Source organism: Anabrus simplex, chromosome 4 (genome assembly GCF_040414725.1).
Source record: "Anabrus simplex isolate iqAnaSimp1 chromosome 4, ASM4041472v1, whole genome shotgun sequence".
Classification (NCBI taxonomy): Eukaryota; Metazoa; Arthropoda; class Insecta; order Orthoptera; family Tettigoniidae; genus Anabrus; species Anabrus simplex.
The window spans coordinates 231,202,662-231,222,691 of NC_090268.1; the positions used below are offsets into that span (position 1 = coordinate 231,202,662).

The 20,030-nt window shown below is 37.3% G+C and overlaps 1 protein-coding gene across 1 annotated transcript in view; it reads left to right on the forward strand.

The window, feature by feature from the left end:
• The window catches only part of LOC136871810 (putative methyltransferase DDB_G0268948), a 149,933-nt gene that overhangs the window by 52,179 nt on the left and 77,724 nt on the right, over nt 1–20,030 (forward strand). The window contains exon 2 of the mRNA XM_067145416.2: nt 4,811–4,922. Coding sequence (XP_067001517.2) covers nt 4,812–4,922 — 111 coding nt within the window. The 5' untranslated portion in view covers nt 4,811. The remainder of the gene's footprint in view (nt 1–4,810; nt 4,923–20,030) is intronic.

A 20,030-nucleotide genomic window follows, 5' to 3' on the forward strand; every position in this document is an offset into this window, starting at 1 on the left:
AGGACCACTTGTAATTACTGCATTTATTAATAATCTGTTGAACAAAATTTGAAGTGAATGCAGATTGTTTGTGGACGACTACATAATGTACAGAAAAGTACAGAATGCTAGTGATAATAGGTTATTACAACCCGATATAAATATACTCCATAAGCGGGCACTCGATAACAAAATGAAAGTAAATTCTCGAAAATGCAGTCTCAAAGAATGGGAAAGAAACATAGGCAAGGGGACTTTCAGTATTGTCTTGGATCGGATGCTCTGGTAGAGAGTGACTCATGCAAGTACCTAGAAATCCACGTAAGGAGAGATTTAAATGGGACACCCACATAGAAAATGTAATTACTCAAGCATCAAGTCTGTACACTTCGTGATGAGGGTGCTAAAGGGCAGCAGTTCCCAGGCGAAGGCGCAGGGCTCTATATCACTCATTAGACCAGTCCTGGAATATGGAGCAGTCGTATAGGATCCATACCAAACAGGACTCATTAAGGAACTTGGGATGGTACAGCGGAAGGCTGCAAGATTCGTGCTTAACGATTTCAATCCTCGAAGTAGTGTGACAAGTATGATAGAAAGACTTGGGTGGGAGACACTGGGAACTAGAAGAAAATAAACACAGTTATGTGTCATGTATAATGCCTGGATGAATAAGCCAACTTGTGGGGAATTGAACAGTCAACTAGAAAAGCCCTGTTACATAAGCAGGACAGATCATCTGTATAAAGTAAAAGATAGATTGCAGAAAACTAACTATGGTAAATATTTGTTTGTAAATCGGAGATTTGATGATTGGAATGCACTACCTCCAGCTGTCTTAGAGCCTTTTCCCAAAAATGTAAGATGCTTCAAGAATAGACTCCAGTATTCTGTAAGTCGTGTGTAAACTTCTATGTGATAGTGTCATATTTTAACACAGTGCTCAATCCACTGTAAATTGTAGTAATCAGGCATCTGAATTATTTAAGGTACATGTGAATTTGTATATGATGATGCTGGATTTAGAATGTTAAACTAGTAATATTTCTTGTAATATTTTCTTTCCATGGAATTACTTGTTGTACTCTCGTTGTTGTAGTTGTTATTGTTGTTGGATAATTGGGTGATGATGTTTTAACTTTACTTTGTTATCTCACTACTGTAAGTAATGTTTGCCACTGGGATATTTCCCAATTGCAATGTATTTGTCATTAATAATAATAATAATAATAATAATAATAATAATAATAATAATAATAATAATAATAATAATAATTTAATACAGTATGTAAAAGGTGAAGGAGAAGAAGAAGGTGGTAGAGAAAGGAAGAGAACGTAATGCAGTAGGAACATTCGGATTGGGACAAAGTAATGAAAGAGGAAGTCGGCTGGTTGAATTCTGCACCAATCACAATTTAGTCCTTGTTGTTACTTGGCCCAAACACCACAAATGATGGCTGTACACATGAATGAGACCTGGAGACACTGGAAGGTATCAAATACACTTCATTATGATTAGGCAGAGATTCAGAAACCAGGTGTTGGATTGCAAAACCTTCCCAGGAGAAGACGTGGACTCTGAACACAACTTGTTGGTCATGCAATGCCATCTGAAGTTGAAGAAATTGAAAAAGGGAAGGAATCCAACGAGATGGGATCTAAACAAGTTGAAAGAAAAGAGTGTGAGGGATTGTTTCAAGGAACATTTTGCACAAGGACCAAATGAAAAGGCTGAAGGAAACACAGTTGAGGAAGAATGGACACTGATAAAGTATGAGGTCAGTAGGGCTGCTGAAGAAATATTAGGAAGAAAGGAAAGATCAACTAAGAATCAGTGGGTAACTCAAAAGATTCTAGACCTGATTGATGAACAACGAAAATACAAGAATGCAAAAAATTAAGAGGGCAGAAAAGTATACAGGCAATTAAAGAAGGAAGTGGATAGAAAGAGCAGGACAGCTAAGGAAGAATGGCTGAAGGAGAAGTGCAAGGATGTTGAATGTTGTATGGTACTAGGAAAGGTGGATGCTGCACACGGGAAAAATCAAGGAAACCTTTGGAGAAAGGAAAACTAGGTGTATGGATATTAAGAGCTCATATGGAAAAAATAAGAGAAAGAGGCAGTAAGATGGCAGGAACATATCCAATTGTTGTATCAAGGTAAAGATATAGATGATATGGTTCCAGAACAAGAAGAAGCTGTTGATGCTGATGAAATGGGAGACCCAATTTTGAGGTCAGAACTCAACAGAGCTTTTTGAGACCTAAATAGGAACAAGGCACCTGGAATTGATGACATTCCCATTCAGTTACTGAATTACTGACCACCCTGGGAAGGTTATTCCATTTAGTGTGTAAAATGTATGAAATAGGAGAAGTGCCATCCAATTTTCGGCAGAATGTTGTTATACCTATTCCCAAGAAAGCTGGCGCTGACAAGCGTGAAAACTACCACACCATTAGTTTAGTATCTCCTGCCTGCAAAATTCTAACACGTATTATTTACAAAAGAATGGAAAGACAAGTTGAAACTGTTGGGAGAAGATCAATTTGGCTTCAGAAGAAATGTAGGAACACGTAAAGCAATCCCGACTTTATGTCTGATCTTAGAGGATCGAATTAAGCAGGACAAGCCCATGTACATGGCCTTTGTAGATCAACAATGTTGATTGGACCAAGCTATTTGAGATTCTGAAGGTGATCGGGATCAGGTACCAAGAACGAAGAATTATCTACAATCTATATGGAAATCAGTCTGCCGTGATAACAGCTGAAGGCTATGAAAAAGAAGCAGCGATCTAGAAAGAAGTTCCTCCTCCTCCTTTTCAATGTTTAAATAGAACAGGCAGTAAAGGAAGTCAAAGGGTAATTTGGATAGGGAATCCCAATCCAAGGAGAGGAAATCAAAACCCTGAAATTTGCTGATGATACTGTTATTTTATCTGAGACTGCAGAAGATCTGGACAAATTGCTGAATGGTATGAATGGAGTCTTGGGGAAGGAGCACAAGAAGAAAATAAATAAGTCCAAAACAAAAGTAATGGAGTGCAGTCATGTGAAGTCAGGTGAAGCAGGAAATATTAGATTAGGAAATGAAATCTTAAAGGAAGTACATGAATATTGTAATTAATGCTTTCACGGCCCCTACTTAAAGACATGATACTATATAGGCTTTTAGGCTTATGCCGTGTCAAGAAAATATGGTGAAATTCTTAACGTTTGAACTGTGCTCTGTGTCCTCAGATGAAATCTCGACTGTCCACAAGAAAGGCTTCTTAAACAATGACACTTTAAATTTAGACATTGTAATAGAAGTGAAAAATTGTATGTTCATTCACCACCAGATGGCCCTCAGGACGTGACAACCCTAGTGTTCGAAGCGGAAGCTGACCGAACCATCACAATCAATCTAAACGGTTCACATAACGTGTTTGTGTAACACATGACATTGGCAGGTGTATGGCATAGACACAAGCCTGGAATGAAACATCTGGCGACGAGGAACGTACGAATTTGGAAAACACCTCTTTGTATGCTAGTGTTGCTACATCCTGGGGGCCATCTGGTGGCGAATGAACGTACCATTTTCCACTTCTATTAATAACGTCCGAATTTAAAGTGTCATTGTTTAAGAAGCCTTTCTCGTGTACAGTCGAGATTTCTTCTGAGGACACAGAGCACAGTTTCCTGCGAAATGTTAAGAATTTCACCTTATTTTCTTGACATGGCATAAGCCCAAAAGCCTATATAGTACATGAATATTGTTACTTCGGTAGAAGAATAACTAATGATGGCAGAAGTAAGCAGGACATAAAATGCAGGCTAGCACAAGCAAGGAAGGCCTTTCTTAAAAATAGAAATTGCTCACTTTGAACATAGTTATAGGAAATAGAAAAATGTTTTTGAAGACTTTTGTCTGGAGCAGGCATTGTATGGAAGTGAAGCATGGACGATAACTAGCTCAAAAAGAAAGAGAATAGAATCTTTTGAAATGTGGTTTACAAAAGAATGCTGAATGTGAGCTGGATAGATCAAATCATGAATGAAGAGATACTGAATCAAATTGGTGAGAGGGGATTGTAGTGGCTAAATTTCATGAGAAGAAGAGACAATGAAAGGACACATCTTAAGACACCCAGGACTTAATTGGTTTAAGAGGAAAGTGTACAGGGTGAAAACAGTAGGGGTAGACCAAGGTATGAATATGACAAGCAGATTAGAGCAGATGTAGGATGCAGCAGTTATGTAAAAATGAAAAGATAAGCACAGGATAGGGTGGCATGGACAGCTACATCAAACCAGTATATGGACTAATGACTCAAACAACAACATTGTATTGCAGATTTATTACTAATTAAACTTTGTGGCATGTAAAAATATAATGCACCTATGAAAATGAATGTAAGTTAAATGTAATGATTGAGTCTGCAGTATTGGCACTAGTTGTCACACTGGTATTTATGTCCTTAGTGACAGTCTAATTTTTTCAGCATAATCCCAGTATCACAATATGTGACTATGTTATGTAGGCACATCACAAGTAGTCTTTAAGTTTGAATATTAAATCTGTAATCTTAAGAGACATCTCATAGGTCCTTGCAACTTGTGTTGCTTCCATGGAGACCACAGGGCCTGTCTGAGTCTGACTTTCTTCCTTTTACATGATCTTGGTTCCTCCTTTCCTTTGCTGTCCAACCTCACTTTTCATGTAGAATGGTAATTTGCTCTAACCTGTGGACACTCAGCTAAAGTTTTAAATGATAGTCGGTATATTGTTTTAGTCTCTTTTTCCTGTTGAGCAGGATACTAACATGTCTTTATTTTATTGTAGAATGGGCTATCGATATTTTGAGCAGGCAGCACATGCAGCTGCTTACAACAAGTTTCGTCCATCTACTCCTAAACATTTGATAGAAAAAATAGTGAAGTACATCCAAGAACAGGTGAGAATATAGAATTTTTAGTATTATTATATACAAGCTGCTGTTCCTTACATAGTATAATGATGTGATGTATAAGTGGCTTCCAGCCAGGCCTGTTGCAAGTCGGCAACCATGGACGACTTGCACGTCTGGGGTTGCATAATGTAATACATAGTAACTTTTTTGTTGGTATGACATTCATTTATATTAATATTATAAAGAGAGAAAGGTGGTAGTGGTGGTGGTTATTTTTTAAGAGGAAGTTTGTTTGTATATGGAGGGTATTCTCAGGAACGACTCGACCAATTTCAGTATTCCTTTCACCAATAGAACACTTATTTCTTCTGGAGTATTATAGTTTACTAGTGGACCCGTGCGCTGCTCCACAGCAGATCAGATAACTCATCTTGATATGCCTGTCATAGTCATATTGTTTTTCTTGCCCATTTCAATAATTTATGAACATTTAATACCGATAATATAGTTTATCGATTTTCCAAAAATAAAAAATGTGTTTATTTTTAAAGAAGATTCCAAATACCAATTTTAACGTCTGTAACATCTTCAGTTGTATGATCCCGCCCATGTGTGTGTCTTACTGTACAGTTTTCTTTCCCAAACAGTAAGTCATAATATGTTTACCATACCGATTGGGAACGAACTTTGACTTAAACGGCATTCAGGGTGCCACAGTTCATCTCGGCTACTCCAAAGACTAATATCATCACTATTATTGTCATTTTTGAATTTTTAAGTTTCACCCCCTTCCTTTAGGGGTGGTAGGGGTTTCTTTCCCCTACAGTAATTTTTCCAGATAAAAGCAGAAATAAGTTTTAAGGAACACATTATAATCTTCACATACTGTTGGGTAGGCAAGCCACTGATCGGACTTGTCTTGCGGTTTGCTTATCTTCCTCTATTTTATTTTTCAGCCCTTAGTGCCGAACTACCAATCAGATTTTGTTCAAACCACTTCATAATCCCTCTCAGATGTAATAAGAACTGTGAAAATTTCATTGAAATTGGTCCAGTAGTTTCTGAATCTATTAGCTTCAAATATACCAACATCCAATTTTATATATATAGATATACAGTTATGCTAGCTTGTCTAGGAAACAGGCAGTCTTAAAAGTGTAGGGCAAGTTGGAAAAATTATGTCTGGGACCCTTAAAAATTCACTCTTACACCTACTAGAAACTAGAGCTCACCAATTGTATTTAGTATTTGTTCTAGAAAAAGTCCATATGCATTTTTTTTTCCTAACTCTAGCAGATTTTCGGGGGGGGGGGGGGGGGAGGGGGGGGAATGCTTTCTGTTGTTTTGACACAGATTTTATTTGATACCAACCAAATTAACAGGTAAATCTTAGTCTTATTACAGAAAGGATAATGCAGTAAACTTTACTTAACTGTGATGGAAATGTCACTCCCTTAGAGGAAGAACCTTATGATTTTGGCAGCACAAATACAAATAGTTTAACGTGGTTGGAAGTGGAGACAGCAGTATCGATACTGCAAAATAAGTCAACCAGATCAGATGAATTTAGTGTTGAGATAATCAAAGCACTAGGAGATGTTGGACAACAGTGGATGTACAGAGTACTGAACAGAATTTGGGAAGAGAATGTAACACCCAGTGATTGGAAGCAGGGAGTCACCATACCATTGTTGACAAAAGATGAGAAATGTACCAACTGCAGAGGTGTAACTCTGTCACATGGCCTCAAAATCTATGAATCCATATCCTTGAGAGCAGGATTAGAAAATATGTTGAACCTACACTTTAGGTGGAACAACATAGATTTAGACCTCATAGATCTACTAGAAAAATATTGAAAGAAAGGTAAAACACTTGAAACATTTTCCTGGACATCGAGAAAGCATATGACCATGTACCACTCAGGCATATATGGGAATGTTTGAGACATAACAAAGTTTCTGATGACATCATAGCACGAATATAACAATTATACGATGAAACCAAGAATTGTGTCCATATCCAGGATAGAAGGTCAGGTTGGTTCGAAATGGAGCATGGAATCCAGCAAGGAAGTTGTCCCAACTTGGCAGGTTCGATCCTGGCTCAGTCTGGTGGTATTTGAAGGTGCTCAAATATGTCAGCTTCATGTCAGTAGATTTATTGGCACATCAAAGAATTCCTGAAGGACTAAATTCTGGCACCTCTGCATCTCCGGAAACCTTAAAAGAAGTAGTTAGTGGGACATAAAGCATATAAGGAAATTGTCTTTCACCACTCTTCTTTATAATCATAATTGATGATGTTTTAAAAGCGGTTAAAAGAAGGGATCCAATAACTAATTCCATGGTTTTTGCTGATGATGTAATGGTATGGGGTGAGATGGAAGCAGAAGTATAAGCTAGACTAAATCAATGGTATGAAGCTTTTACAACCTTAAGTCTTCAAAATCAGCAAAACCAAGATAGTTGGCTTGATAATGAGTACAAACTCTCTAACTGTTCATGATATTGTAGACAACTTGCAGTACTTAGTATTCTGTCCTCGGACAATACCATATACATCAAGAGATTAGCAACAGAATACAGAAAGCTTCCACATTCTATCACGCTGTACTTCAGATACTTTGGGATGAAACATAGCTGTTAGTTTCCAAAATCATCTTGTATAGGCTAAAATATATCTGGTACCTATATTGACGTATGGTCTGGAAGCAGCAACACTTACTGGATCAACAAAGAGTCATTTTCAGGCAATAGAAATGAAGTTCCTTGGTTCTTCACTATTCATTTTATTTTATTTATTTATTTGTTTGTGGACGGACGGATTCCTCGAGCATACTTTGACTGCAGTGTTCCTGGGAAGAGACCAAGAGGAAAATCTCATGATGTTTGGGAGAAGCAGGTTTTCAAGGACCTTGAAATTTGCGATATGAACTGGCATTGCATAGATGAAGAACATCTGTGGACGGACAGGACAAACTGGAGGAGGCTCGTACACAATGGCACCCGCCTTGCTGGAGCGAAGAAATGATGATGATGATCATGATGTCAGAAAGATTCAAAATGAAATTTTCTATGAAAATATTGAAATAAATTTTCTTTGTAACTGTAAAGGTTTGCCAGAAAATTTCACTTTTACATGTTACAGGAGCATTTTGAGCCTGCGGCCCAGGGCACTGACAAGTCAAGCCTGGTACAACTGGGTGCTTAAGGGTGAAAATAGTCATTGTGTCTGTTGATGTAAGTCTAACAGCTGTTATACTTTTTCACTCTGTGAAAGAAAGATTGAAACAAAAGGCAGGGACAATGGAAGAAATGTAGACAAGACAGGGGGACCCTTAAAAGGGAATACACTTGTAAACCTGTTAAGAAGTACAGTTCTGTTAAAAATTAATGTTTTCTGACTCAGCTTTGGACACACTAAGTGATGTAGAGGCTGAAGAGAAAGATGAAATTTGACAGGGAAGGTAAAGAGGGGTGAGTTTTTAGTGGATTGTTTACAGTTATTACCAATAGTTCATAAATCTACTGGATCAGTGTATAGTTTGTAGCGTTTTATAAATCAGTGTATCTTTATTCATGTATGTTTACTATACTACAATTATAATTAAACCAGGCACAGTCAATTGATTTAAACCACAACTCTCACTCAGTCAGTACTGTACTCACCTCCGTTGTCAATGATGATCTGCCAATGTTTCAGGAGGAGTTCGATGCCGCGCCTGTAGAACTGCTGTGGTTTTGAGTTGAAGACTTCTCCCTGAACGTGGTTAGAGAGTGTGAGAGTATAGCAAAGGTGAAAATGGGTAGGCACAAGGTTAGGGAAATAAGGAGGGTGTGGAACATTTTTCTAGCTGAACTTTTTGATAACTTCTTCTGTCAGTTTGGCTGAGTGTGGGCGTGTGTTATCATACGGTAATAGCACGTGATGTCTAGATCATTCGTCTTCAATAATGATGGTGAGTCATCTTTGCTGTTGGCTGTACACAGGAGCAGGGATCATTTTGATCCTTGGAAGTTATTCATGGTGGATTCCCTGGTTGTTCCACTAGACACATGGCATGATTTTTTAAAATTTGCTCTGTGATTTACACGGGGGGGTTGCTTTTTTCTTTGAGCTTAGCCACTGTTGTTCTTTTCCTGATGTTGATGTGTAGACACTGCTTTTTGTCACCAGCAATATTGTTCCCAAGGAATGATTGATGCTGATCAAAAGCTAACGTGTGATGGGCAAACAATGATGCACACACTGACTTTTGTTTTCCTCACGTAACACATGTTGTACACATGCGCTCAATTTTTTGCATCTTACCCATAGAATGCAAATAATGCACCATGGCTGAGTGCTCACAATATAAATAGCTTCTGCTGAATAACCTCACTTAGGCAGTCTCCATTAAAGTGTGACAGTCATCCAAATCATCAGATAAGTCAAATTGTTTTTCCGGAAATGAAAAATCCATTTCCTTGCCATACTTCCAGCAATAGTGTTTGTTGTGTACGCAGCACAAATTTGTTTTTACTGCTGTTGTTGCATTTGATCGTCGGTTAAACTCAAAGAGCAGAATGTGATGGAAATTTTCAACTTTATTCATTTGATGCTCCATTTTGTTTGTATTGCAGAATATCCAGTATGTGTACAGAATTAATATACTCTGTGTTTTCACCAATATGAAACAACAAACTAAGTAATAACAATGTAATAAAGGAGAAAGAATCTTTGGCAACGTGCTGATGCCAACCCATAAACAAATGCTACAAACTTACGTACCGAACCAATAATTCTGACTTCAACTTGGGTGAAGCCATGGGAACTTCTAGTACATAGTTATAATTAAAATATATTGTGCAACGGCCCAAGGACACAAGAAATGAATACAGTAAAACAACAAAAAATAACATCAAAGCACAAAATTACTTACCTTGGGGCAGTAGCATACGAACATAAAACATGGAAGGGACCCAGGAAAATAGAGAGGTAAGAGGTCAGGATCTTGAATTAACACTTAACTAGTTGCCAGGTCAGAGTGCTTAACACTACTAAATGAAGAGACCCAATTAGAATTGGAGTAAAATACTGTATTTACTTAATGAATAAAGATTAAATTTCATGAATATTTACAATTGAATTAACATTTTAAATTAATAAAATTGATGAAAATTACAAGAGATTTGATAACTTATAACTTTAAATAAATTACTAAATAATATAAAATTTAACCAGTTCTATAAAACAATAATACTGAAAGAACGACACCTTTCTAGATTATTACTATGAAACTGATACCCTTTAAAATAATTAATATTTAATTTTAAGATATACCTTTAAAAAAATTAGAATATTGGCCAGTACGTACAATTAATCTGCTAAAATTCAAATTTGTTTCAAGTAAATTTCAATTAAATATTTAAATAGTCATGGTAACACGGTCACCCACACAAAACACAGAATGTGACTGTACCAGCAGTTAAAATTACACAAAGAGATAATTAAATTAAGATGACAATTAATAAAGGGTAGAAAAAATTCCCCAAACCAATTACAAATTTACAAAAACCGATATTAATGTTCCACAATTAAACCAGATCGACACATGAACAGAAGCCTGCAGCTACCCAAGCCAAGCTATCATTAATTAATAGAAGCCAAAGCCTTCCAAAATTAAGGCGTACATGTGAGATAAGACAAAAGGTGATGCAACAAATGATTTAAGAAAGAGAATGGATATGAATAAGTCAGGTGAGTGTAAACCAAAGAAAGATTTAAGAAATATGAGAAACAAATTTCAATTTCCTACAAACCGTGGTGTTACAGAAGTTAAAAAAAATTATTATCATTACTTTAAATGATAATATATAATTTGATTTACATTTCATTTAACAGAGGCCCAAAATCAGTGGGGTTCGAACCTACTATCTCCCGAATACTAGATATTAGCCGCACTATTATTCGGGAGATAGTAGGTTCGAACCCCACTGTCGGCAGCAGAAAATTTAGCATAAACGATAATCTCAATTAAATTAAACAAACAGAATAACACTAACACTAACAAAATGTAAATTTGAAATAATTGATTATAAAATTTAACTCGATAAACTAACTCATATACCACATTTCCAAATTACCCCATAACTTAATTACTATTACAAGGTTGGGTTTGATAAAACTCTAGACAATGTTAATATGATATTTTTAACCTATTTACAATTTTTTTTTGTTTTTGTTTTGAGAGGGATGTTCATTAGTTTGACACAAAGGTTGCCGAAAACTCCTACAATTGGTAGGCCTAATATTAATAATGTCACATGATGAAGATTGTTACTTCGATTTACGGTAATATCTTCTTCTCCAAATAATCCACGGCAGTTGGAGAGTTTCCAAAAAAGGTTTTTAAAGAATATTTACTTACATATTGATGGTTCAATATCCAAATTAGTGTAATCCAAAACTCACCTATTCTGGTCTCCTTCAAAGGCGCGCGCGCGCGCACGCACACACACACACACACACACACACACACACACACACACACACATTTAGTGCTCACATGGTTTTATTAAAAAATAAAAATTATAAGTAATAACTGGAAACATAATAAAAAAGATTAAGGCATAACCTTAGTCTTCAAGCACTTTAACCTGGAGTATTTAACTCATTTCCCCAGATACTCCAAAATGTCTTCCAACAAACATGCCACGGGCCGTCCATCACTGAGCTCAGTTCGGCTGAAGCACAAGTCAGCGGCTAGCCGGAATCTCACAGTTCAGAAATGAGCTACACACGCATGTATGCTAGTATTGATTTTCTATCCAACGATTGGGATGATCCCAGCTCTTGACGTAATAATGGCAGATTGTAGATTTTAATACATTGACATTGTAGATTACACCAATTAACAGCTGTTCCAAACAACTGATCATAAGGGAATATAAAATCCCAGTACACAAGCCAAATGAGGTCAAATATGGTTTCCCATATTCACGTCACACATTGTGCTGAAGAAATGAATAATATAATGCTATGAGGAACAAGGCAATGAGATGAAGCAGATGACTGTATCCATGTTAAGTAAACATAATGAAAGAAGTGTGTTTCAGGCCCTTTCAACTTGGTGCATGCTTAGTGGTCTACACCAGTAGCGCTTAGAATTCCGCACAGTGTGTTACACGGAATCACTGGCTTGCACAGTTTTCCCTCCATTCCCGTCCGCCTTTGCTTCCCCATCTCTTCACGTGGCAGGAAAGTCTCCCTCACCCATCACGACTTTAGAGGCCAGGTGTTTTTAATTTATCAGTAGAAATTATGAGAAACAAATATTATTGTTCATAAAATGTTAAGCTTGTCAATTACCAATCAAATTGTGTATCACATGAAGGAAGGGATTACAAAAAAACCACTACTAATTGGAAATAAAAATTATGGTGGTTGTTATTTTATTTAACTGTTTGACATAGTAAACTCCTTACAAGTTTTTTTTCTACAAAAGGAGAAAAATATATTTTACCATATAGCATGTCTGTCTGTCAGGTCATCAGCCCAGAGGCTGGTTGGATCCTCAAATAGCACCACCAAAGGAAATGCGGTTATAAGGAAACCGCAGAAACCAAAGGCAGCACCAAAATGAGGCGTACTAGGCAAGACGAGGAGTGAGGTAGTTTGCCATTGCTTTCCTCACTGGGTCAGAAAGTGCTATTGCAGCACGACTGACCCTATGAGCAACACCTTTCATAACACTCAGATGCACTAGTCATGCCCTGAATGTCATTACTCGGCACCACCCATACCCCAGCAGCTTCCATATTGTCACAGCCATGGATGAGACTGGGACTTCGGTGAAAGCTACACTTTACTCTGGCCTGTGCCAAGAGATGAATACAAAAGTACTGCATACATCATGAAATGGCAGCAGGCAAACCATATAGCATACTAAAACAAATTTACTAATACACTGCCAGAAAAAAAACATGCTACGTTCTCGAGGACAAGGTCGTTTTATTCACAAGTGATGTGACAGGTAGTTCATCATTACAAACTCAGACCAAATGAAACACACATGTCCCAGTAAAGGGTGCCCAAACAGTCGCATTGACACTCTCACCCCCAGAGCATATTTATGCACATGTTCATGGAAACCAGGCATTTTCTGCAATATTTAAGTTTATTTTGTGTTGTAATTATGCTACAAACTTTAATGAAACTTGTATCATTTCAAAGGACTATTCTTCTGCAATAACACATAAATAGAAAAACACAATTACTGTATTTCCAATATATCTCAAATTTTATGGGTGGTTTTTCAACCATGTAAATGTCACAAAAGAAGTCCAACAAAGGATCACTGTTCATAAAATTATATTATTTCACTTCATCAATATCTGTTTACAGTTCCAGTTTTCCAGGTACTGTTTATTATTATTAAACCCATGGCGCAACAGCCCCAGAGCGCCATGGTGTACCAAGCGGCTGCTATTCACCCCGAAGGCCTGTAGATTATGAGATGTCGTGTGGTCAGCATGACGAATCCTCTCGGCCGTTATTCTTGACTTTCTAGACCTGGCCCGCCATCTCACCATCAGATAGCTCCTCAATTGTAATCACGTAGGCTGAATGGACCTCAAACCAGCCCTCAGATCCAGGTAAAAATCTCAGACCTGGCCGGGAATAGAACCCAGGGGCTCCAGGTATGAGGCGGGCATGCTACTCTTACAGCGCAGGGCCAGCACACTTATTATCACTATGGATTGAATCTATAGCCTGTTTTACACCATTATTATGAGTTTTAGGTACATTACTACATGGAATAATATTGTTTCTTTGTGTGATAAATTGTGAGGCATGGCTCCTTACACAATGCAACCCCTCACTTCTCACTCTGGTGGTGTGTGTCCTTTACAAGAAACTTTCCTGCTTGATTTCTTACTTCTTGTGCTGTAAACGTGGTATATCCTAGCAGCATACTTCTTGTTATTGAAGAAAGAACTCATACCACTAACTGTGCATAAGCCTGGAGTTGATTTGAGTGATCAGCACATTTAGTATAACCTGCTTGGAAACAGAACTGTGAAATGATGGAGGAAATTGCTCTGTTTAGTAAATGCTCATTATTTTGCTATACTGTGCTTATTGTAGGCCTATAGTATTTTTCAAGTACATAACTTCAAATATATAAGCATCTAATTCCTCATATTCCAAATCATCCACATAGTCATCTATATTAGAGAAACAATCTTCAGTATCATGATGCAATAAACTTTGGCGAGCTTCCATTTCCACTCACGTGCATGCACAGTGAAGTGGCGCGATAGCACTGTCATGAGAAAGGTGTAGTCTTGAAAATATGTCAACTGGACTGTCATCTCTTACTCATTATCATTACTAACACTATGAGGCATAATCCCCTGATGTCTAGACCCATAGAAACACCGCGTAGCAAAATAACATTCGTTTAAATGAGTGACCCCGGAGAAATTACAAGCTTGGCGATTTTCTGGAGGAAGGAGGCCCGTAAAATCTACAGGCTTGGTAGCAAGAGTGTTAATACACAGTGTACCCTCCTCTGGTGGCAGTGCAGGCATGTATTTGCACATGCAAGCAATCATAAAGGTGCTGAATTGTATCCTGCCATAGATTGTCCCAAGTATCTTGCAACTTTTGATGCAATTCAGCAATGGTTCTTGCAGGCTCTGAATAACACGTAAGTTCCTGCTTCATCATGTTCCATATGTGTTCAATTGGTGAGAGATCCGGTGATCTTGCTGACCAGGACAGTTATTGTACACCGCGTAGAGCATGGTGCCCTGCTGCTGCAGCAGTATGTTGACATGCATTGTCCTGCTGAAAAAGCTTGTCACCTTCTTGTTGAAGAAATGGCAATGCAATGTAGCAGGCACTGGTTACGTTACCCTTTAGAAATACCAACTGTGACTGTTAGTTGTAGCTTATATACCCCCACACCATGAAGCCTGGGATGGGACCTAGGTGTCGTGGGCGAATGCACTCTGGTAAATGCCGCTCACCAGGTCTACGCCGCACACGTGTACGTTCATCATTTGCATACACACAGAACCTACTCTTGTCACTGCAGACAACAGAGCACCATTCCCCTCTCCAGTCAACTCTTTTACAACACCAGGTTAGGCATAGATATCAAGGATAATTTAATAAAAAACCACCTATTCAATACTTTCCACGTTTAGTGTGGTTATTATCTACATGATTTTATGTAGACTTATTTAGGTCAGGTACATGTTTCACCCATTATTTTGGGCATCTTCAGCCTGTATACAACCTTTTGGTCAAGGTTTGGGACCTTTTTAACCAATATAAACATACCAATATATGCAATTGTATATATTGTATATATTGGTATGTTTATATTGGTTTAAAATTGTATATATTGTATATATATTGTATATATTGGTATGTTTATATTGGTTAAAAAGGTCCCAAACCTTGACCTAAAGGTTGTATACAGGCTGAAGATGCCCAAAATAATGGGTGAAACATGTACCTGACCTAAATAAGTCTACATAAAATCATGTAGATAATAACCACATTAAACGTGGAAAGTATTGAATAGGTGGTTTTTTATTAAATTATCCTTGATATCTATGCCTAACGTCATCTTCAATATGGAACAATAATGGGAGTTGTTACTTGTAACACCAGGTTAGCCGTGCTTGGCAGTGTCGTGGTGTCAGTGGTAGCCTGACCAGAGGCACATGTGATTGTAATCCTGCTGCAAGCAGATAGTTTCCAATGGTCCTTGGTGACACAGCAGGTGCAACATGTGACTGGATTTCGTTCCTGGATGATGTACGGCTGGCCATTGCTGCTCGCACAATGCATCGATCTTGACGTGCGTCTGTACTACATGGACGTCTGGAGCCTGGTCTACGGATGTGGGAATGTTCCACAGACCACTGCTGAAAGCAGTGACACACTACCAATACATTGTGCACAAAATATGGAGCAATGTATCGATATGTCCATCCAGCTCCTTCTAGGCCCACAATGCGACCCATTCAAATGGCTGCATTTGTTCAACAGAAGCACGTACTTGTCGGCAGGGCATGAATGTTGCAAACACTGTTCACCTCTAACCTCAGCACAGTTAGTGCCTGCAGAGTCAAAACAGAGTGTGTACAGACAGGCTTCCTGAGCGCCAACTGACCGCCGATGAACGCTGATTCAGAATTATTTGATAAAATAATCAGCTATGTTGGAAACGATATGGAAAGGAATGTGATAGTAGGAGGAGATCTGAATTTACCAAGTGTCAGTTGGGAAGGTAATGCAAATGACAGGAAGCATGACCAACAATAAGTTAATATGGGAAGGACAGCTGGTTCAGAAAGTGATGGAACCAACTAGAGGGAAGAATATTCTGGACGTGGTGCTGGTATAACCAAATGAGCTCTATAGAGAAACTGAAGTAATAAATGGTATTAGTGATCATGAAGCTGTTTTTGTTGTAGGTAAAAATAAATGTGAAAGAAAGGAAGGTATTAGAATAAGGACTATTAGGCTTCGCACTAGAAATTTTTTCACTCTTTCCACTTTTTCCACTCTTCTAAATCTTAATAATATTGACCCCCACATTAAATTTACACTTGAATCTGAACTAGAACAAAAAATTAACTGTTTAGACTATCACTAGAAACCCAACCTCTTTTAGTTATAAAATCTTCAGAAAACTTACTCAGACTATCTGCACAATCCGTCATGATTCAACTCGCCCAATAACCCACAAGCGGGCTTCTTACAATAGTTTAGTTCATAGAGTTTTCACTGTTCCGATGTCCAAACAAGATCTAAAAAGTGAATTAAATAACATTTGTTCCATCACAAAATCAAATGGATACAACAATTTTTTCATTGATAGAATTATTAATAAATACAGACATCGCCCTTCAACTACTTTAATGAAAGATAAACCTAAAACCTCAATAATTTCAACCTTTACTTTTAACAAAGACATTTACAAAATCACTAATACCTTTAAAAAATACAATATAAATATAGTATTCAAAACTAATAGTAAAAATTCAGATATCTTATCCAACTCCACCTCTATTAATAAATTTAATTGTTTATCTAATTCAGGTGTTTATATATTCAAATGTCATGATTGCAATTTTTCTTACATCGAACAAACAGGGAGAAACTTCATCACTAGATACTCAGAATATAAGAATGCCATTAAATACAATAAATTTTCGACTGTGGGTCAACATATGCATGATTATAACCATAATTTCACTGATATTCAACAGGATCTAATAATTCTTAAAATATTACACAAAGGCCCATTACTTGATATAACTGAGAATTTTTTCATATATTTAGATCAATATTTTAACTCTAATTACAACCAAAATGAAATGTGTGAAAAAAACCAACATTCTATTTGAACTTATTATCATTATTCTTAAAAATTTTAATTTAACAAATCTAAATTCAATCTTCCATTCCATTCATTCCACCTCTCCTCAACATTTACCCCCATTCCCTCATTATTTAGCCCCACCTTAAGTCCAACACTTGGTAATGCAAGATGAGCCATATTTTAATTTATTTTCAATTCTTTCTTTCATTCTTTTCTTTTAATATTCTATATTCCTTAAAATTTGTTAATATTTTGTACATTTTTCTAATTTATTTTTCCTTTCTTTTGTATCAGCTTTGGATGAGTATTCATTCCACCATTTTAATACAAAGAATAAAAATTTCTTTTAACTTATCTTCAAGTGCCTTTTCACTTTCATCTTTTAAAGTCATTAATCTCCATGGATACCTTCATTATTTTTTACATTGTTTTCTTTACTCAACTATTTATAAAATTTCCTTTCCACTACACTAATATATTTGTTTCAACTCGCATTTTAACATTATGATTATATGCCCAATTCCACATCTCATCAAGACTGTGAATATTGATTTGTATTTACTCTCTTGAATACTACAAAGAATATAAAAGACTTCTTCTTCTCATATATTCCTACAGCTAAGTGAACTAATTTCTTACAACAAAAGTGTTTTAATGAAATTCTAAAAAAAATTTACATAGTGTCAAACTTAAATGTTTTAAGACCATCTTTAAAACCACTGTGTTTCAAATACTTTGTTCTACATACAATATAGCTAAAGATGACCTTTAAATAGGTCGAAACTAGTCCCCTTAAATGTTTATTTAATAAACACTATTTAATTTGTATTGAAAAGGTGGAATTAACTCACTTATTATTTTTAATTTGGTTTAATCAAAGTTAAAAACGGACCCATAAAATGAAATTAATTTATCTTGAAGTTTAGAGTAGGTGTTTGCTAGGGTTATTTACTATGTGCATTACTGGCCTTCTGGGAATCAGAATTAGTTGTGCAGTTTCTTAGCTGACTCAAAAGATAAAGAAATGGCAGGACTGTAGTTTTCTTCCTTTCCACCCATTAGAGGAGGAGGTTAATTTTTATTCATGGTTTCACTGCCAACTTTCTAACTGAATATTTAGGTAGAAATAGCCTATGGAGAACATAATCTGCCTGAAATGTCATATAACCAAAGGTATGTATGATGTTTGCTAAGCTCATCCAATTTTCAAAAAAGTGTTATTCCATGAAATCTTCAGAGGTGCATGAATTATTTGACATAACACAAATTTTGAGCACTTTTTAATTCAATCAGTTGATCAGTATGTATTTTATTTAATTTGTTAGTAATATTTTTCTTAATTATTATATAATTTTGTGTGTTTACTTTGGGCTGTTTGTGTTTCAAAGATAATTCAAAAATAAGTTTTGCATATTTACATGTTCGGAAGTAATGTACACTGGAGGAAATTATGCCATCTGCAGTTCAGGGACACTGTGTCACTGCATGTCATGTGATCACAAAAGTCTATGTCGTACATATGCAAAAGTACAGTAGACTGAAGTAAGTGATGGCTGTGTAGTGCGTTACTTAAGCGACTGTATCATGATGTTACATTCATAGAGAAAAGAGGAGGATAGGGCTGTTGTCCACTGTGAATGGATATGTAGTACAAGATGTACAGAAATCTATATGTGGCTTGTTGAGGTAAAGTGTCCAGGCATGATGTGGGAGCAAATGGTTGAGTAGTGGTGTCTGCAGTTCGGTGATGGGCATGAGAGTGTGTTAGATGAGCAGCAGCCTGGATGCCCAATGACATGGACTACAGAAATAAATATTGAATTTGGGAATGATGTGATTCGCGCCAACCGGTAGGTCACCATCAATGACGTTGCTTCTTCTTTGAATATTGGATGCTCCAAAAAGCACTACATCATTAGAGACATCCTGGAGCTCCGCAGAATGGCAGCACGGAGGGTTCTTATACTGTTGACTCCCAGCCACATCTCAAAGAATAGGCATAAGTCTGCAGCAGGTCCTTTGTTAGGAGCAGGAAGAAAATCAGTTTCTGTTCCGCATTATGATGGGGGACTACAACCCAAAGACACGTTACCCTGTCTATGTAAGACCTCACATGGCACTGTCAACAGCAGCTCTTCTGGAAATTTTCAGTTAGGAATTCATGCACTGTCCTCCCCTACAGCCCCGAGCTCATGCCGAGTGACTTCCACTTGTTACCAGCTTTGAAGAAGGTGGTGTCTGGACACCAGTACACCAGCAATGACAATGTGGGACTGGCTGTTTCCATTTTTGTCTGAGTGCAGAGCCGTGAGTTGTATAAGAGTGGCCTTTTAAAGCTTGTGAAGAGGTGTAATAAATGTCCGAGGGTTCATGGAAACTATATGGAGAAGTAAAGGATGTATGTCTGTGCGTGTGTATCTCTTTTTCTTCTTTTTATTTTGTTTTGGCTGACTGTGGACCATGTTAATTCGATTTCAGCACCTTCTGGGCTTTGATCTTCACCCACTACTCCTTTCCCCCTGTAGGTGGGGGCGGTAGAATAACACCCATGGTATCCCCTGCCTGTCGTAAGAGGTGACTAAAAGGGGCCCCAGGGAGTCTGAACTTTGGAGTGTGGGTTAGCGACCACGGGGTTCTCAGCTGAGTCCTGGCATTGCTTCCACTTACTTGTGCCAGGCTCTTCACTTTCACCTGTCCTATCAGACCTCTCTTGGTCAACTCTTGTTCTTTTCTGACCCCAACGCTATTAGGTTTGCGAGGGC